This window comes from Eurytemora carolleeae, unplaced genomic scaffold, assembly GCF_000591075.1.
Source record: "Eurytemora carolleeae unplaced genomic scaffold, Eaff_2.0 scaffold33, whole genome shotgun sequence".
In the NCBI taxonomy this organism is placed as follows: domain Eukaryota; kingdom Metazoa; phylum Arthropoda; class Copepoda; order Calanoida; family Temoridae; genus Eurytemora; species Eurytemora carolleeae.
Window position 1 is genome coordinate 314,829 of NW_019396220.1, and position 21,720 is coordinate 336,548.

The window sequence follows — 21,720 nt, forward strand, 5'->3', positions numbered from 1 at the left end:
TAAATATTTCGAGCCAATTCTGCGTAATCAATTTTAAATTCCTTTTATCCAAACAAACATTAGTTTTATTTAAAAATTTTTTTTTACTGAACTCTTTACTCAGTAATATTATTAAATTTAACATATTAAATTTTTTCAAATCTGTATCAGTTTTGGTTTGGCCTAAATTACTTTGATTAAAACTAGAAAAAATTTGTTTTATATGTCCTCTGCTCTAGCAAGGTTAACAATGTAATTTTACAATTATACAAACGAATGAATGGTAAAAAATTTATGCTTTTATTAAGATTGATGACTAATTTTTCATCAGCCTGTGTTTTTCATGAAGCACACAATGAAAAAATGATAATGAATCTAATTGCGTCATATAATATTTATCTTATTTAAAACGGAACTTAAGAAGGTTTCCATATTTGATTTTTGAGTGACTACTGATCATTAGATTCCTTTTGTGTTCCCTGATATTTTTTCATTGTATGAACTTTAAGTGACCCTCCAGGAAAAGATGGCAAAACCCCGATTAAAAACGGTATTCTTGAAACCTTTATCTTCTCTACAGTCATAACCAGAAATACCGGAATTAATTGACAGTTAATCAGACAACTTTACATTTATATATCTCTGGTAATTTTAAACGTACAATAGGGATAGGTAACATTTTGGAATTGGTAGGCTATTTCGATATTTTCGTATCATATTAGTAAGATTAGATTGTAAAGTCGTCTGATTAATTATAAATTAATTCCGGGTCTTTCTGAGTATAACTGTAATTTTAAAGTGAATAATTATGATAAATAATCTATGTTTTCCTGCAGTGAAAATGTTAAAATGAAAATAATCAGTTATCTAAATAATAAACATAGATATTTACATCATCATTGATCATACACATCTTCTAATCGTACCATTGTAAATCGGGAATTGCTATATTTGCATGGAAGGTCACTTGAAATTACGCTTACAGTCCCTTTAAGAAGACTCAACTAAGGCGTTATTTTTGATAAGAAATCGATGGAATCTCTGAATTTGGAATTTCAAGTAAAATTTTGATAAGTTTTAAGTTGAATTTAACATATCAATATTAACCTGTTAAAATTTAGATTTTTTAAATTGTTGACAATAAAATTGAAAGAGCAGATTTAATTATCTTCAAAACTTTTCTTTTTTTGTTGTTGAATATTGATCTAATGATCTCCACGTGTTAATGTTGTTCAGATGCAGCGGTATCCTAGACTCAGAGAGGAGACAGAGAGAATTATAACAACTTACATTAGGAAACCAACCCAGATTATTTATACTAGAACTCGAGTCACCACCAAATATCGCGTCAGTCATCTTTGCCTCTTACCTAAAAAAATCGTACATTTTTACACAGGCGAAGTAAAGCCATACCAAATAAATATGGTTATTCAAATCGTCTTTATGTAGGCATAAATAAAGTCGTCTTTAGAAAAAAATGTATGTTGGTGTGGAGCGCAAAATAAATTTATGGTTTTTTTCGCTGAATTGGGGAAAATAAATAATTTTTAGGGGAAAATAAATAATTTTAGGGAAAATAAATAATTTTTATTGGAAACACTATTATTTTTAGGGGAAAATAAATAATTTTTAGGGGAAAATAAATAATTTTAGGGGAAAATAAATGAATTTTTAGGTAAAAAGTATCCCAAAAATGGAAAAAATTGCCTTTTGACGGTCAATTTTCATTTTTTCTTTCAAATTATCAACAACAAAAAAAAACCTTTATGTGCCCCTAACATTTTAGATATTGGTCGTTCTGTCACATTTTATAACATCTTGAACTTTATTTACATTTTATAACATCTTGAACTTTATTTACATTTTATAACATCTTGAACTTTNCTTTGGATCATCAATACATTTCCTTTGGATCAATAATACATATCAATATCAACCAAAAATTGCTAAAAGAAACTTTTTACTATGAGAAGCCTAATCTAACGTGTTGTGAAAAATGAAATTATAAAAATATATAAGCGGAAGGAAAGAAGAAAAGCAGTTAAACGATTCTGCTTTGTTAAAAAATCGTAAAACGGAAAGAAAAATGTTCATGGCTTATATTTTTGATTTTTAGTGCGGATCCATCCAAATCAACTGGATCCTAAGCACACTGCCTTGGAGAGAATTGATGATAGATTAAATGAATTGTGAACGTAATTTCAAGTGATCCTCCTTGCAAAATAGGCAATCTTCTATTACAACGGTACCCTTAAAACCTTTGTGTTCGTAGAGTACAGAGATTTGTGTGTGTAAACTTAATGAAACTCGCTTTGTAGCTGCAAATTCAAGTGTTAGCTGTGTTGAGTTCAGACTGTACGTAACTCAACACAGCGGCGCAGACTTGAATTTGTCCTATTTGAAATAGGGGTCACTTAAAATTACCCGTACAATTCCTTCAATAGAATGAATAATTGGCTAGATTGATATGTATGTTTCTTTTGATTGATTGATTGATTTCCTGGTATTCATATATAATTCTAGTTCAAGTAATTAACTAATTATAAATTTATTAAAAGGTTAGTTCTATGTTGGCTAATAGATAGATTTTTTTTAGATAAATCTAAATGGTTTAATTGGCTGATTTGATTGATTGGTTAGATTAATTGATTCATTTTATTCATTATTGTTTTTTTAGTTTGAATGATTGATATCCCGGTATTTTCGTCTAGTTTGAGATATACTTGTGAAATGAAATTATTGTTTGATTTTTAATTTTAAATGTTGATTGATTGATTGATTGTATAATTGTTTCCTTGACTGACGGAAGATTAATTACTTGATCTAGAAAAGGGTGGCGCTATCTACTCCAGTTCCTCCGGCTCCAGCCAGTCCAGTAACAAAAGCAAAAAACTTAAAAAGGTTACTTTTATTTTGTAGTTTTTTTAGTTTAGAGGGGGGGGGGAGGGTGCGACGTACAAACCAGGAAAATCTTGAGAAAATCACCTCACTCCCAAATTTTGTTGACTTAATTCTTATTTAAAGATTTCACTTTTTATTAATATTAAAATCATTTTGCTTATTTTTCTCCCCATTTAAAAAGTCGGCAATGTAAACGTAGGTGGACTTTGATTACTTTTTCTGGTATGTTTTAGTTGGTTTTATGAAGGGGGGGGGGCTTAGTATGTTCAAAATCAATACTAATTCTGCAAACAAAATAATATTAAGATAGAAAACTAATTTGTTGAATTTAGAGTAAAGAGCATAAACCCTCCAGTAAACTACAGAAAACTTTGTCAGCATCAGATTCAGAGGATGAAGGTAACGCTGTAGTGCATAATTTTTCATCATGAAAACAGAGTAATGATAAAAGTCTTGTTTTTAAAAAATAATTTTTTAAATTTTTCTTAAGGCCTGATTTAATGAATAGTTAGAAGCAATTGATCTTGTCATGATTAGTTGAACTACTTCTCTATTAGCTGAACTACTTCTCTATTACTTGAACTACTTTTCTATTAGTTGAACTCAAAGATAATATATATATATATAGATATGCAGGCAGGTATAAATTTTGAGGTCTTGAGAAAAGGTGCAAACAGCACCATCTCTGTCGTACGCATGGCATTTTATCCTCTGGATTGTTGCTAATTTATCAATTTGTTTATGCGTGATAACACTAAATGCGTACTTTAGTATCAACCATGTATACTGCATATTGTACTTAATGAAACAAATTAATCAATGCAAATAAAACTGAGGTAGGAATTCGACTAGACAAAGTTTAAATGTGCAAGTTGTACTGAATCGCATACGTAAATTAACGCAATTTTTAAATAAAAATTATGACTAAAAAGAACATCGAATCTAGGACAAAGTCCTAATAGCGGACAGGATCCGGTCGAACAATAGATCTCATTCAACACTACTATGGTCGGTTGCTCCTGGCTCTTCATGGCTCACAACTGGCTCATCACCCCCTTAACCCCAAAAACTCAAAAAAACTCCATTACTTTCCATGAATGTTGCATTATAGGCTTCAACTGTCAAGTTTTCCTTTTATATTTGATAATTTTGTACCTAAATATTCATTATTTTTATTTTAACAGAAATAAATCCCTTACAATTTTATCGCTCCGCATTCTTGGTTTTGCTAACTTGTTAAGTGGTTTTGGATGAATCTACATTTTACAAGAAAATATTTCCTATTTTTTAATTCATGTTCTCCATTTAGAAGATGCTAAAAAGAAGAAAGCTAGAATACCTCGAAAGACGAAGAAGCCGGAGAAAAAGGACGAAATTTCGGACGATCAGGCAGATTGGAGGTAGGGCCAACACTTTTAATTAAAAGTTGATCTTTTTATTTGTATCAGAATTAAAACAAAAATAAAATCATTTAACTATATCTAATAATAATTATATACCTTTATTCAAAAAGGAAAAGGTTTAATCATCGACGCCTTTTTAGAAAAAAGTTTTTCTTTCGTGATGAAAATCAAGGAGAAATTTCTTTGAATCATGATAACATATGCTATTATGACCTTAATATAAAAAAAAACTTGGCTTCTGATTTAAAAATGGGAAACATAAGAATTCCTCAAGATTTTAAAATTGTATTTTTTATGTCCTACTTATGAGACTTAATAAAGAAAAAAAGGCCTGAACAAACCTATCATTCGGACAATTTTTTTTTCTAGTTTGAAAAAAATGTTTGACATTTGTTGGGTCAGAATTTTTAGTAATGGAATGAACCATTTATTAATTCTTTTTATTTAATTTTTAGTAATGGAATGAACCATTTATTAATTCTTTTTATTTAATTTTTAGGGTTGAGTTTGATGATGGGCTAGACGATGAATTCATTGGTAATAACTTTATAATTCACATAAAAAACTTTCAGGTTTTTATTTTATATATTTTTCCATTTTCCAACAAAAAGAGAGTGATATTTAAGCTAGTGAGACTTCTACTTTGCTTTGGCCGCGCTTTTTCTCTTTTTATTTAATTTCTGACAAAGTCTTTTAATGGTTATCAATGGAAAGAAAAAGACAGTGATGAAGACTAAAATTGTCCTGTTATCTAGGGGCTGATTAGAAGAACAGGGATAAAACTAATTGTCCTGTTATCTAGGGGCTGATTAGAAGGACAGGGATAAAACTAATTGTCCTGTTATCTAGGGGCTGATTAGAAGGACAGGGAAAAAGACTATTTCTTCTGTTATCTACGGGGATGATAAGGACAACAGGGATAAAACTAATTGTCCTGTTATCTAGGGGCTGATTAGAAGGACAGGGATAAAACTAATTGTCCTGTTATCTAGGGGCTGATTAGAAGAACAGGGATAAAACTAATTGTCCTGTTATCTAGGGGCTGATTAGAAGGACAGGGATAATAACTAATTGTCCTGTTATCCAATGGATTAGAAGGACAGGGAAAAAGACTATTTCTTCTGTTATCTACGGGGATGATAAGGACAAGGATAAAGCCTAATTGTCCTGTTAACTAGGGGATGAGAAGGACAGGGATATGCTGGAGGACATGACGGAGAGGGAAAGGGAGGAGGAGCTCTACAAGAGAGCGGAGAAGAGGGAGGAACTTAAGAAGAGGTAATATTTGTCGATTACAAATGATTTTGATAAGGATTTAAAGTTTTTTGTTGCATACTTTGTCTCTTTGTCTCTTTGTCATCTGGATTCAAGCTAAAGAGAGTGATCCCAAAAAGAGAGTGACCCAACATTACAGGCAAGGGGAAATCTATCCCACAGTGACTAAAGATGAGCTCATGAAATTGCTTGAACATAAACAATAATACTTATTTCTTTGTCCTAATCCAAACATTTAGTTTATCTCATAAACTTATTATTGTACTTAGCTGTATATAAGGGGGGAAATCGTAAAATAACATTTTTTTAACTCAAATTGTCTTTTAAAAATTCGGTGAACTTTGAACCTTAAAAGAACTGTTAGCTTAATTTTAATTGACCCTCTGGCTTCTTTACAAAGATGGCAATGTCCGATTTACAACGGTATACCCTTGAAAGCTTGCGCATTTCCTGTTCATAAGAAACAATAGAGAAATTCACAGAAATAAAAACGTGTTAAGGCAGAAAAACAGCGGTTTGATCAGATTAAGTTTTCAATGTGTACTTTTAAGAAACACCAGGCTATTTAAAAAAATGATTTTTGGAAAAATCTTTAAGGTTTGAGATCTCCCAGAAGTTAAAAAAGCAGAATAAAAACAAGAACCTGGAGAGAAGGGAATCAGGGTCAGATGAAGGGGAACTGAGGGAGGATAGAGAGGACAGGGAGGACAGGGATGACGCTGCATATCTAGCTGAGTCAGGGAGCAGGAAGAAAGGTAAAAACGTTAATTGATTTACTGATTGATTTATTTTAGATTTTAACGACGAGGAATACCAAATTTTTGGAAAGTTTGATTTTGAATAACGAGTCGGTTTTTTTATTTATCTTTTTCAGTTTTACTTTTTACTATCATATTGATACTTTAATTAGCAGCTATATTTTTTGGATAATCTTTTGCGGGTGCACTTTTTGGAGTTTACTTACTTATGTTGTAGCGCTGAAAAGGAATGAGGATGCTCATATAACGGAAACGTACACTGAGGACGTACATTGAGGACGCCCGTTGCACATTGAGGACGTGCATTGAGGCCGAACATTTAGGATAGACATTGAGGACGCACATATAGGACACACTTCGAAGATGGACATTAAAGACGCATATTGAGGACAATATTGAAAACACTCAACGAGGACACCCACTGAGGACACGCATTGAGGAGTGAGGACACACATGAAAGGGAGTGACCGGCAATGTATGGTAGTTGAACTGAGAATGTAGTGTTGTAGAGAATTTTTTTAGGATTCATTTGAGACATATAAACCATTTTAATGATGTACAATTACGGAGTTGGAGCACAAAGTCGGCGTTCAAAATCATCCATTTTGGTGAATTTTCTTGAGAATGGATTTTTTTAAATTATTAAATAAGAATTACAAAACAACAAAAATTCTGAAGTAAACCAATGAGTTCTTTACGAACAGGTTGAGAAAAAAAAAACTTATCGAAAATCTTATTCAGTGATTTGTTTCTTTAATGCCTCATTGTTTACAAAACGTTTTCTGTAGATTTTGGAATCTTTAATGAAAAGACGACATTTGAAGAATTTGAAGAAATCTACGAACACATTCGTAAAGAATAAAAAATTCATTTTAATGATGATAAAGAAATGATTGATTCTAACATTGCTTAATTGACAAATTTCTATTGAGAAATATATTTCGAAACATCTAAAAAGTTTACTGTAGAATTTTGTTTACATTTTTTTTGTCATCGTTATTTAATAATTTTTAAAAATTCGGTTCTCAAAACGTGACCACCCAAAAGATGTTTTTGAACTTCAACTTTGTGCTCAAACTCAATAATTATACACCATTAAAACGTATTATATGTCTCAAATAAATCCTAATAAAACCCACATTTTCAGTTCAACTACCATACATTGCCTGTCACTCCCTTTTAGGCAACACATCGAAGACGGATATAAAAGATGCAAATTATACATTTAGGACTAGGGATGGTAACGTTTTCATTTTTCAGAAAAACGATCGTTTCGTTAAGAAAACGACGACGAAAAATCGAAAACAAAAAGATCGTTTTTAAAAACGATCGTTTTTTAAAGATGGTCGTTTTTAAAACGATCGTTTTTTTATAAAATTCGTCGTTTCGTTATCGATCGTTAACGACGGACCATCGTTAACGATCGTTAACGACAACCCTTTCGTTAACGAAGAGAGGAAACCGACCTGTACTTTTCATTGAGTAGTTTTAAGAAAGTATCAAGGAGTTTTAACTCCTCCACAACTGTTAAACTTCATGTAAGACGACATTCAATAAAGTTGCATGTACGACCGTTTTGATAAAGTTCGTCGTTCCGTTAACGATCGTTAACGACAGCCCTTCGCTAACGATCGTTACGACGACCTTTCGTTAACGATCGTTAACGACGACCCTTCGTTAACGATCGTTAACATAATTGTCAATATAAATTTTTTTCAAAAACGATAGTTTTTCAATAACGATCGTTTTTTAAAAACAATCGTTTAAAAAACGGTCGGAAATCGTTTTAATAGAAACGATCGTTTTCAAAAATGATCGCTATTAATTTTTTAAAAGTTCAAAACGAGTGGATCGTTTTTAAAAACGATCGTTTTTTCCAAGAAAAACGAAACGATCGTTTTTGAAAACGAAACAAAAAACGATCGTTACAAAAACGATTAACAACCCTATTTAGGACACACTATAAGGAGGCACATTGAAGATGCACTATTATGGACCCATAAAACTTTAACATGCTTGAAAACATTCCAGCTTCTCATGAAAAAAAAACATGTTGTTCTCTTCAGGGTATGAGGAGAAATATGGGAGTAAGTTCAACGCCCTAAGTGAACTTAAGGCGAAGAGGGAGGAGAAGGAGAGAAAGGAGAAGATGAGAGAAGAGAAACAGAAGAAGAAATCAAGGAAGAAAGAATCAGAATCAGAGTCCGGCTCAGATTATGAGAAATTAGGTTTGATTTCAAAACTTTTAAAATTTTTTTTTTCCATGCCGTTTGGAGACGATAGAAGTCTGTGATTTAATTCCGATGTGCCTAAATTTTTAAAGTTTTTTTCATCAAAATTCTTTACGTCGTTATCTCAATAGTCAACACATATATAAGGTTATTTATGTTTAAACTTAACAAATAACTATATGTGCCCTTGAAATTAAAATTAGATTTAAGGCGGAAGACCCGTAAAAATATTTTTGTATAAAAAACAACAAAGATGTCGTATTTGCTCTTTCTTAAAAACTGTGACTATAATAAAGATAGGAAAAACTTGCGGTAATATTATTTATATTTAAACTTATCATTATAATCGTGGATGGCACAAGTGTAACTTAAGTCTCTTCATTTTTTGTATATCTAGGACGTAGAAAGAAGAAGAAGGTTTTGAAAGCATCTGAAATATACTCAAGCTCTAGCTCCGACGACGGAGACAATGTCCGCAGAAAAACTAGTTCAGAACACAGGTTGGAAAATTAAAGGGACTCTTATCGACATTTTAAGTACTAGGCTTTTAGCGAGCCCATCTTCTATTCAAATTGTGAACATGTTCTTTTTGTTTACATTTTAAAATAAAGAAGAAAAATTTTGTGGATTTAAAAAAAAAATTTCGCGGATTTTCAAGAATTTAAATTTTTTTACAAAATTAAAAACCTTTAAAAAACACATTTTTAAGAAAAATTTATCATTCATAAACCTTTCCTGTGGTCACGTGATGTCACACAAAAAATTTGGGCCCGATCGGTTCAGCCGTTTTAACGTTTATTGGATACAAACAAACAGACAGACACCCAGACAGACAAGCCAAATTTATATAAGTAGGCTTGTAGGGCGCTTCGCGCCCATCTTCTATTTAAATTGTGAACATGTTCTTTTTGTTTACATATTAAAACAAAGAAGAAAAAAATGTTGCGGATTTAAAAACAAAATTCGCGGATTTTCAAGAATTAAATTTTTTTTACAAAATTAAAAACCTTTAAAACACATTATCTTTTATTTTTATCATTCATAAACCTTCCCTATGGTCACGTGATGTCCCACAAAAAATTTGGGCCTGATCGGTTCAACCGTTTTGACGTTTATTGGATACAAACAAACAGACAGACACCCAAACAGACAAAAAAACATTTAGGCTCAAACAGACAAAAAAAAATATTTAGGCTCAAAGAGACAAAAAAACATTTAGACTCAAACAGACAAAAATAACATTTAGGCTCAAACAGACAAAAATAACATTTAGACTCAAACAGACAATAAAACATTTAGGCTCAAAGAGACAAAAAAACATTTCGGCTCAAACAGACAAAAAAACATTTGGGCTCAAACAGACAAAAAATCATTTAGGCTCAAATAGACGAAAAAAAATTTAGGCTCAAACAAACAAATAAACATTTAGGCTCAAACAGACAATAAAACATTAAGGCTCAAACAGACAAAAAAAACATTTAGGCTCATAGAGACAAAAAACATTTAGGCTCAAACAGACAAAACACATTAAGGCTCAAACAGACAAAAAAACATTTAGGCTCATAGAGACAAAAAACATTTAGGCTCAAACAGACAAAAACATTTAGGCTCAAACAGATAGAACGAATTTTATTTAGTGTAATATTATCAATTTTTACTTATTATTGTCTAGGTTAATTGTTAATTATAATAATCCATTTAATAAAGCTCTTCATTTATATGTTCGCTATAGTTAGCCTTACAAATTGTCTGACATTTTTTGAAGGAACCCAGGGGGTGACGTAAGCTAAAAAGTTGTTTATTTTTGAAATTTTTGAGGAAACCCAGGGGCGACATAAGCTAAAATGTTGTACATTTTTGAAATTCCCCGGGCAGCGTCGGACGCTTCAGCTAAAATCCTTATTTAATACCAGTTGCGGGTAAACGGGGAGAGTAACTATGATTGTGAATAATTATATAAACATTAATATATTATAGTAGTAGCAGTGTGAGCTCTATAAGTGAGTCTGGTGGAGAATCTGATACAGAAAGACAGAATTCTAAGAAAACTGTCAAGAAAGCAATGCATCTTGATACTGTAGAAGAGCTTGAGAAAATTAGGTAATTCATGAATTATTTTTCATTTTTTATTTTTTTTTCACTAATTTAAAAACAAAAGATGTTTGTTTTGTTCTTTTACATTTTCGGATTTTTTTTTATTTCTATTGTTATAATATTCGTTATTTTGACAGATTAGGAAATTATTTACATCTTTCTTGCTCAGAATTCTTAGTTTTCCCAAAAAAAAATTATCTATTAAAGCTGCAAACTTTTTAAAGGATTGAAGAATGCACTTTTTCGTATCTAAATTTTTTTGTTTCTGAAGATTTTTCAAGCATTTTTATTTCATAACGAACTCAGATTTGACTAGGTGTGAAGCTTCTGCAGGGGTAAAAATTTAGCAAATAGTGTAAGAAAAGAAATTGTTTATAAAATTGTGTTCTTTTTTCTAAACATTTGATTTTTTGTTCAATATGTCAAATTTTGACCGGGACAGAAAATATTTGCAAAAAAATAAACGTATTATTACCATCGTTTATGGATAGTTTTATTGCGAAGTTTGATAAAAGCAAACTTTAACTCACGGATGTTTTAAAATAAATATTGAAGGTTTTATTTGAAGTTTTTCTTTTAAAAAGAAAGCGATTAACAATACTGATCAGTGATCACTGTTCAGGTTATCCCGGTTTAAACTTGATAAGTTTTGTCATCTGCCCTGCTTCAAGAAAACTGTAGTGGGATGCTTTGTAAGGATAGGGATAGGGAAAAATGCTGAAACTAATAAGGTTAGAATTTTTTATTTTTTTTATTTAAATCTTTAAAATTATTCAAATGTTTTTTTCTTAATTCATCTTTTCAATTTTATCATTCAATTAGCATTATTTTAACAAGATAAAAAATAACCCCCCCTCCTCCCCCCAAGTTGCGCCTTTAATTTTATTATTTATATTAAACATTTTTTCAAGGATGTCTACCGATGCTGTGAAATAATGGATATTTGTGAAACTGGAAAAGTTTATAATGTGATGAAAACTAAGACTAATATAGGTAAACCATTGTCACGTTTTCCTTCTTTTTGTTACCTCCATCTTGTTTCCTTCATCTTGTTTCCTCCATTTTGTTTCCTCCATCTTGTTTCCTCCATCTTGTTTTCTCCACCTTGTTTCCTCCATCTTGTTTTCTCCATCCTGATCTTCCATTTATATTTACTTTTTTATTATGCTCTTTTTCAGGATTAAAATTGAGGTTTGGAAAAGATACAAGAATATTCCGTTTACAGTTTGTTTCCAACCAGGCATTTAAAGGTTGGTAAAAAATAGTACTTTTACTTATTATTTTCAGTCTAGATTACACATTTAGGGAAAATCTGCCAATTTATGTAAGAAAGACTACCATTTTGGTAAGAAAGACTACTATTTTAAGGAAAGATTACAAATTTAGGGGAAAACTTCCAATTGAGGAAAAGACTACCAATTGAGAGAAATACTACCAATTTCGGGAAAACTACTAAATTATAAGAAAACTAGGCTTGTAGGGCGCTTCGCGCCCATCTTCTATTTAAATTGTGAACATGTTCTTTTTGTTTAAATTTTAAAACAAAGAAGAAAAAAATTTTGCGGATTTTCAAAAATTTAATTTTTTTACAAAATTAAAAACCTTTAAAACACATTTTTTTAAATTTTTATCATTCATAAACCTTCTCTGTGGTCACGTGATGTCCCACAAAAAATTTGGACCCGACAGGTTCAGCCGTTTTGACGTTTATTGGATACAAACAAACAGACAGACAGACAAGCCAAATTTATATATAGAAGAAGGTTGGATGCCTTTACTAGTACTACTTGGATTTGTCTTAACTAAAAAAACTGAAATATATTTAGAAAGTGAATTTACAAATTGGAAGAAAGCCTGCCATGAGGGGAATATATTGCTTCCAACAGTTGCACACAGAGAACAGAAAGAAAAAGGAAAACTTTGGTTACTATCAATAAACATGTGTCTATCAATGTCTTGAGGATTACTGAGGTATTAGGATAGCATTGCAACTTGCTTTTTTATTCTAATCCACATAAATTAGTTAATTAATTAATTAATTTGTTACCGCAAATTACCCCTCACATTCTGATTTGGTTAAATAGAAACCTTAACAAATTTCTGAGAAAAATTTTCTAATTTGAAAAAGATAATTTTTTATTTGAATTTAATTTCAAAATCTACCTACTCAGTTTTTTTGAAATTTTTAATTCTCTAGAATTACATAAATTAAGAGCATTACCACACTGAAAATGACGCCTCAACTGAAAATTTATGTCTCAAAGATTCTTCTCTCTCTATGATAGTTGAGACGCAATATTTAAAAGGCTTTACTTCGTTTTTAGAGCGGTGTGGGGGGGGGGATCTGGAAAAAAAATAAAATTAAATTCAACTTTTAGTTTCCAGTCGTTTTTCCCTTTATCTTGTTATAACCGAGTTGTCCCTGGTAGATATCAAGTACGCCCTGGAGTATAGATTCAGTAGCTACGACGTCGAGAAGATCCTCGCTTCAAAGGGAAAATTCAATCAGAGTCCGAAAAATTTTGCCATGTACAAGGTAATAAACAAATAATCTTCGACATGAAAGGGTGAACAAAAATTGGGGGGGGGGGAAGGTTCAAATTCGACAAAATCCTCCCCCTTCCCTTTCATGCTTTTTACTCACAAAACTTATTTTCTCCCTCTGAATTCATTTATTTTCCCAAAAAAAAACCTTAAAGCCTTAATTTAGCCTTAGCCTTAAAACCATTTCTTATATACTAGAGCCAAAAAATGTTTTAAGTAAATTGGGGTTGGATGAGTTTTTCAAGAAAATTTGTATCCCCGCATTTTAACTCGAATCAATTTTACTTTATTTAAATGGACTATCGATGTAATTAAAAGTGTCCCTTCATATAATGATTTGCATGCCCAAGTATATATCCTGCGTAGAGCAGAAATGTGAGAGATATTATTGGTTTTTAATCTAAATAAATGTCATTTTCAATTACGGTTTTTCTTTAATTGTGGATTTCATCAGAAACCAGTCGAAATTAGCTTTTATTTTATTGCAAGAAAATCAATTAATGGAGGGGGTTCAATTGAAAATACGTTAATCACATTAACAAATCTACATTGTTTAAATTCCTTATTACTTTTCTTGGTTTAGGCAAAACTTATGAAAGAACGAGATATGGCTGAGACGGCTGGCGACACAGAGAAAGTTGGTGAGTTGGGCATTTTTACACGTCAGCTGATGATGTCAGCCATTTTAGATTTCAATTTTATTCAAAACAAGGATAAAACTTTCTTTTTTAAAAAAAACATATTTATCATCTTGACTCAAATAAAAAAATTAAAACAACGCAAGTAAACAGATCCCGATTAAAAGTTTTTTTTTACTTTTGATCCTATTTTTATATTTTGAAATTATTTCAGCAAAGTTGACACAGGACCTGGACACTTTGGAGGAGAAGGCTGAGGACCTGGACAGGAAGAGAACCAGCACCATCTCAACCATCTCACTCATCAACGATAGGAACAGGAAGAACAACGTCGCCAGAGCTTACACGGTAAATATTTTGCGTCACAAACATTTGTCCCACATTACATTACCATTATCATTGGACAATTCTTAGCGACTAAATTTGAAACGACACGAAATCTGATTTGATTTGATTTGATTTGATTTGATTTGATTCGATTCGATTCGATTCGATTCGATTCGTTTCGATTCGATTCGATTCGATTCGATTTGATTTGATTTGATTTGATTTGATTTGATTTGATTTGTTGAACCTTTACCGTTTCAACTCAACATTGGAACTATTATGAAGCTAAATTTAGATTAAATCGCTTTCTCAGAAACTTAACGGCACTGTTAGCTTAATTCCTATCAACAAATAAAGTAAAAAAAATTCCCAATTTTTGTGAATGAAAAAAGGCATGTTTTAACATTATTTTTAAAAACAATGCACGGTTTAGTTTTTAATTACTGAAACATGGAAGAAACTGCAAGCTAATGCAAGAATGATAATCCATATTTCACAATAAACTTGCATCACTTCTTGGAAACCACTTTCAGTTTTCTACAACTTATTTTTTAAACCAAGTAAATTTTAATTTGGTTTAGTCATTAGTTCATTTAGCTGACTATCATATAGTAAAATTCAAAAAGGAGCAAAATAACCTGAAAGTCGATAGAATAATTGAAGGCCGTCTTCGTAATAATTTTAATTATATTTAAATCTAATTGTATTTAAGTTTATTTCTTGAAAGAACAAAAATATACCTAGATTTCTGGCATTTCGAAAATGTGGTCTGCCTATTCAGAGAAATGGGTTTTAAGTATTTTTTCTCTCTGATAAAATGAAAGATTAAAGGTGAAATAAATGATTTAGGGAATCAAAAAGTAACCATATTTGCATTCCCTAAATTCTCGAAAATCATTCTTCCCATTTCAGAGGGGGGGGGGGGCTAATGCTTCAAAATAATACCCCTGTAAAACTTTGAATCCGCTGTTGAAATTTGACCTGGCATTAGGTAGTTCAAGAATTTAGCTCTTTAATCAATTCTGTGCCAGGGTATTCAAGCAGATGAAGAGAGGAGGAGAAGGGAGATATTAGGTAGTTGAAGAATTTAGCTCTTTAATCAATTCTGTGCCAGGGTATTCAAGCAGAGGAGGAGGAGGGAGATATTAGGTAGTTGAAGAATTTAGCTCAACTTTATTGAATTCTGTGCCAGGGTATTCAAGCAGAGGAGGAGGAGGGAGATATTAGGTAGTTGAAGAATTTAGCTCAACTTTATTGAATTCTGTGCCAGGGTATTCAAGCAGAGGAGGAGGGAGGGAGATATTAGGTAGTTGAAGAATTTAGCTCCAATTTATTGAATTCTGTGCCAGGGTATTCAAGCAGAGGAGGAGGGAGATATAAGGTAGTTGAAGAATGTAGCTCAAATTTATTGATATATGTGCCAGGGTATTCAAGCAGATGAGGAGAGAAGGAGGAGGGAGGGAGATATCGACGATCCATTCACCAGGAGAAAAACTAAACCTAAACTAGGCTTTGCTGGAAAGGTTTGTTTTGTTTATTAATTAATTTTTTTATATTTTGATAATTATTGTTAAATATACTTCTATCTGTTAGTATCTACCAACTGACACTTCATTTTTGCCTACTTTGTTCAGCTTATATATCAATACAGTGTGGGTTAATGAAATGGTGATGTTATACAATTTCAGAACCTGATAAATGACAGTTCATGGGTTTAAATAAATAGTGGACAGCTAATTGTATAGTGGTTAATATTATATAGTGGTTAATCCTAATAAAATGAATGATTTATCCGTGAGGTCTTCAGAGTTTTATGTTACCATATTTCTTAGAATCCTGGTCAAAAGAATCATTAACAGTTGAAGCATATTTAAAATGGAATATATGGAAAATGGTCAAATTATCTTTAAAATGATATACAACATTAAAATCTTTAAGTTGGCCCCATATCTACCTTCTTTCCAGTAGCGCGCATTATATTTACCCCAAGAAATAGAAACCTTGTGTCCAATTACCTAACATGGACATTCTACTTGTAAAATAATGGTAGGATGACCCAGAAGGTAACTCCAGGCTGCTAGCGCGCCGATTAGAGTGCCCTTACAATGTGTTAACCCAGGAAATGGACTAATCGCATGATCGCGCTGAATTGCCTGTAAATCGACATACACATGTAAAAGCCGTGGTAAGATGACCCACAATTGTGTATTGATATATATGCTGACGACGGTTTACTACTTCATAATAACATGTTACATTCTTACTTGTTTATCTACCTAGAATAAAGAACCCGAGATGACTAGTGAGTTACTGAAGAAATTAGAACTAGAAAAAGCCAAAAGTGAAAAGAAAGAGAAAGAGAAAACTCCTCTCTCTATTCTACCCCCTCCAGGTATAAATATATATCTCCNTTAGGTGATTCAAAAAATAAGTGAAATAAATAAATGTATATAGGAGGCTGAATTGATTTTTGGTCGACCAGCATTCTGATTAATTGAGAAGAAAACTTTTTAAGGTCAATGACTTTTTTGACCTCTTAAACACTAGAAAAATGAGGGAATTGTGTCATTGATCAGGGACAACATGGTCCTTGATAATAATGCTTAATTTCACCCTCATATTAAAATGTTACACTTAGACGGCCAAATTTGTCGTTGGCGCAAGAGTCTAATTCCATCATAGTGGGGGGAAGGGCTTTTGTATGTAACCTCTTAATTCTTAATTCTTAACGTCTATTTTAAATCAATTTTGTGGTGTAGGGGGAGGGGGGGGGGGGGGTCTTCTTAACTGGGGTCGCGTTAAGATGAATCTCCATACTTGGGACCATAGAACTATAGAAAACTGGGGTCGCGTTAAGATGAATCTCCATACTTGGGACCATAGAACTATAGAAAACTGGGGTCGCGTTAAGATGAATCCCCATACTTGGGACCATAGAACCATAGAAAATATGCAAAACATTTGTGCAGGCTTTGTTTGTTTCTCCGAACAAACTTTAAACAAGTTTTTTGATAGCATTATAGTCTCAATGTTTGGTCTATAATGTAGTCTTGTCAGATTACATTTTATTCTGTATCCGGGGCGTATATTTTTCAAAATCCCCACCCCTGGAAATAAATTTTGAAAAATTAGACATCTAAAGGCTTTTTTCATTCTTTTTCATATATTTTTTATTCAAAAAAATCATTTATTTACCCAATTCAGCAAATAAAAAATGTTTGCGCTCAGCTCTGCGCAAGCGCGCAAGCATATATAACTTAACAGGGGGGGGGGGAAATGTTATCAAAAAAAGGGGGGGAATAAAATTATTTTTCGAGAAAATATTCTTAATTCAGTAACCTCAAATAGACACAAGTACAAAACTGCATTTTGTTTTATATCTAGTTGATATCTCCAAGCTGGCCGGAAGTAAGGATATGTCGGGTATTCGGCCTAAACTGGATATATTTGATGCACACAACTTCGAGCTAGATATTAACGTTGATGGTATTCAGGTAAACAGAATATATTCTAAAGGGGTTGTTCAGTTAATTCTAATTGTAACTTTTCTACATAAAGAGTGACTAATCATTACATCTTAATTTCGGAAATGAATTGATTGAATTCTTTAAGAATTAGAGAAAAGGGTGTCATCGATTTTAAAAATTGGTTTAAAAGTTATCATCGTAAAGTTTTTATAGCACTTCATAATACTGGTTCATGTACAGAATATTAGTGTCTCTTTACTGTCAGTATACAGGGTTACCCATAATGGATGAGACTGTAAAGTTTCAGGGAATCGTGGATAGTATAAATACCATACAGTCGTCTCTGAAGTCTCATCCTTTGTGGATAACCCTGTATATATCATGTATATATTCTAAAGATCACATTGGTCAAGAGTCAAGACGCTAGGTTTCTCTCATTTATTGTTTTTTAAATCCTAAATCATAACATTAATTAACATTTAACTAATTAGAATTTTCAAGTTTTTATCTAATGTTTACTTACATTAGTATTGTGGCTTAAGCTACGCTTAATATATTATGTCATATCTATATATAATTATAAAGTAGTAATCTCTGTTTGTCTGTTTGTCTGTTTGTCCGATTATATCATGTCATATCTATATATAATTATAAAGTAGTAATCTCTGTTTGTCTGTTTGTTTGGTTGTCCTTGTATAGCTCAGATTTACCGATTTTATCTCCAATTGTCCTTGTATAGCTCAGATTTACCGATTTTATCTCAAATTTTCATTGAAGAACACAGTAGAAAAAAGCCAGCCAATGTTTTTAGCTTGGTTTAAAAGCTCTTTAAGTTGGTTGAGTAGGTTTTATGTTTCATGTGTATTTTTGTTATCATTCAATTATCATTACATAAACTTAAATGACATTTCACAATTGCAAGTTGATTTACTGTTTACTCATATAATTCTTGTGGTTTAGGCCACCCCGGTGACTCCCTCCATTAATCTTAAACCTGTTACAGCAATAGAAACCCCTGCAGGTAAATTTACGTAAACCTTCATTTCAACCTCGACATGCCCGATTTACAATTTTTTCGACCTTCTTGATTAGATTAACAGAATTGAAATGGAATTGTGAACTTTTCTGCTGACAATTTGTCGCTTTATAGAATTATTTAATTTTAGGTCCACTGAAAAGATCTTTGAAGCTTGATGAATGGAAAAAGAAACGAGGAATTATTTAGATATTCAAAAATGTACGTTAGCGCCATCCTAGCATCCTTCTTTGCTCCTTATGTTTGCTCCATTCTTACATCCTAATTTGCTTCTTTATGTTTGCTCCACATCCCTTTATTCTACTTTGCTCCCAGATATTCACTCAACAGATGTCACTTTGCTCCCTGATCACTCCATAGATCCTGCTTTGCTCCATAATATTCACCTACTTTGCTCCCTGATTTTCACTTCACAGATCCTACTTTGCTTCCTGATTTTTACTCCATAGATTCTACTTTGCTCCCTGATATATGCTTCATAGATCCTACTTGCTCCCTGATTTTCACTTCATAGTCCATACCTTAGCAATTATTGACCCAGGAGCAAGTTATGATCTTCCTTTCCCATTTAAGGATTACCAATTTGTATGATCATTAATTTTTGATTGGTTATAAATTACCTGATCACAAATCGAGAATTATTTTTAATTTAACTTACTCATTCTGATGACGGAGAAACAGAATGTTATTTCAAAGCAACAATTTTCACTCTCAAGTTCTTAATTTACAAATCAATTATTAACCATCTCAGTACATATCAAATTTGTTAGAGTAGTCGGTTTTTATCAATTAAAAAAGATATTTCCTTTTGTGACAATTTTTTGTAATTAACTTAGATTCATTCTTTGCTACATTGATACATACTGTAGTTCAATTCAACATTAGCCTCATTTTGAGGGACTGTAAGCGTAGTTCATAGTGACCCTAAATTGTCAACGATACCCTTGCTTTCTCTAAGTAGCAAATGAAGAAAATATGTCGTTTATTATTTTAAAAGTGACGAGTTCTGATCAGAAAATGTGAAACTAACAGTAAACACCTACTTTATTTACAGTATAAGGTTTGGAGCTCCTTCCATTGTTCTGTTGGAAGTTATTTTTGCAGAGAAACCACACCTGAAAACAATAGATTTTCATTTAGAAAATTTGGATATCTTATTCATCCGTTTTCAGATTGTAAAGGGTAACGTGATCAAAAATAGAGATTCACTTAAAAAAAGTATTCAATCCCTTTAAACATAGTTATAACCGAAACATTTCTATGTATTATTTTTAATCCATTTTAAATAATATTTTTCCTATTCGTTAAATAAATTTGTGTTCGCATCAGTATAGTTCTTTATTTTCAATTCATTATTTCAATTTTATTTTCATTTATTAACAGAAGAATGTTTAAAATGAGAGAATTTCTTAGGTATGGTTTTCGAGCAAAATGAAAAAATCGATGCGCGAAATATTTTTATTTTTCATTTTTTGCACTTATAAAACAAACTGTTGTCCTGAATTCTCTGCAAACTAAGATGCGCAAACAGAAAAAGGAAATTGCGCTTACAGATTTTGACGCAAATTCCGCTTTACATAATGCGCAATTTCCGAGTTAAGTTGTATGTCAAATGTTAAATTCATGCAACTATAGCTTTTATTCGCATTATTAAACGAAAGCAGAGATTTGCTCTATATAATGGAATTTTTTGCTCAATATTCATGTTTTGTTTCCGCGCAATTTCTGTGCTCGAAATATTTATTTCTTTTGCGGAATTGTGCATTTTTTCGCGCGAAGATTACAAAATTGGCAAATGGGAAGGAATATAACTTAGCTCGCCAAAAAATGAATTAATGGTTTGAAGTAATGTAGATCAAATCTATATTTGACATACAGGGTTACCCTCAAAGCATTAGGCTTTATTCTCAAACCGAAACTCTTTGAGCATAACAATTTAAAGCTTGGTGCTTCTTCAATTAAGTATGTAAATGGTATAAGAAATGATTAATAAAAAATAGTCTAGTTTTGGCCTCATGAAACCATGAATTTAAGAAAGGCGATTAAATAAATTCCGTACAGTCGTCTCTGAAGTCTTATCATTTGTGGGTAACCCTGTCCCAGTGTATAAAGCTGTAATTTATGTTTGTTTGAATTTACAGGGTGTCCCAAAAAACATGGGAATTCAGTGACAAATTCGATGTCGTCTTTTTTAAGGATTAGTATTGTAATACCTGATGTAAAGACATATGTAATTTCGTCTGCTAGAGTATATTTTACGTAAACTTTAATAAAATGCTGTATTATTATTCTGTGTCTTAACACGAAAACTATGAACACTGAACAGCCCTGAAAAGTATTTCAATGAGATTGAAATGTTTGTGTACAAAATTAATTGTACTGCGGTGTACAATTATTCCAGTTTATTCATATCCATTAACAAGACAATAAATGCATTAATGGCCCCAATTCATAAGCAAGGCCGATATACCCTTGAGGAAAGAAGTTTCATTGTGAGAAGTTTTGAGGAATTTAAAACTCTAAATTATCATGCCCAGCGGGTTGTAAACGCTTTTCAAAGAGTATTTCCTGGCTCAAAAGTACCAAGTAAAAGTACAGTGTATAGAATATGTGAAAAGTTCAAGCAGAAGTTTACAGTTCAGAACCTCCACCAGGAATATAGTGGAAGAATAAGGTCTGTTCTTACAGAAGCAACCAAGGCCAGAGCAGAAGCTCTGTTTGAACAAGACAGAAACACATCATATTTAATTCAAGCAAGCTTTGCTCGAAAAAAATAATTTGAACGTGTCTAAATCTTCTTGGAGTAGGTTGATGCAGGAGATGAATCAACAATGTTTTAGGTAAACATTATGTAATTACTTTTTAGTAAAAAGTCCAACTGAAAATAATCAATTTTTAGCAAGAAAAATAAGGATATCACATTCATTCTTGATCAGACAAAGGTTTTAAGAGTACTGTTGTGAATCGGAAACGCCACTGTAAAAATTTAATTTCACTGGAAATTTTGCCTTAAGCCCTTTTAAACTTTGTCTGCTTAACGATGAATGAGATATCCTCATTAGAAAGC

The 21,720-nt window shown here is 31.9% G+C and overlaps 1 protein-coding gene across 2 annotated transcripts; it reads left to right on the plus strand.

Annotated features, from left to right (window-relative positions):
* Nucleotides 1-2,777: 2,777 nt before the first annotated feature.
* On the plus strand, nt 2,778-19,981 carry LOC111698512 (RNA polymerase-associated protein RTF1 homolog). Of its 2 annotated transcripts, XR_002764547.1 has the most exons (22): nt 2,778-2,880; nt 3,213-3,279; nt 4,190-4,280; nt 4,783-4,820; nt 5,462-5,561; nt 6,156-6,313; nt 8,383-8,544; nt 8,945-9,047; nt 10,525-10,647; nt 11,264-11,372; nt 11,553-11,634; nt 11,820-11,891; nt 12,468-12,554; nt 13,071-13,177; nt 13,769-13,826; nt 14,038-14,171; nt 15,575-15,673; nt 16,431-16,542; nt 17,535-17,644; nt 18,578-18,638; nt 18,784-19,261; nt 19,490-19,981. XR_002764547.1 is itself a non-coding variant. In XM_023468868.1 (21 exons), exons 5-21 carry the CDS (start codon nt 5,482-5,484, stop codon nt 18,840-18,842), a joined length of 1,716 nt encoding a protein of 571 aa, XP_023324636.1. In that variant the 5' UTR covers nt 2,778-2,880; nt 3,213-3,279; nt 4,190-4,280; nt 4,783-4,820; nt 5,462-5,481; the 3' UTR covers nt 18,843-19,981. The 2 variants fall into 2 exon arrangements, 1 of the variants encoding a protein (XP_023324636.1); XM_023468868.1 differs by having other exon boundaries at nt 18,784-19,981.
* Nucleotides 19,982-21,720: the final 1,739 nt, after the last annotated feature.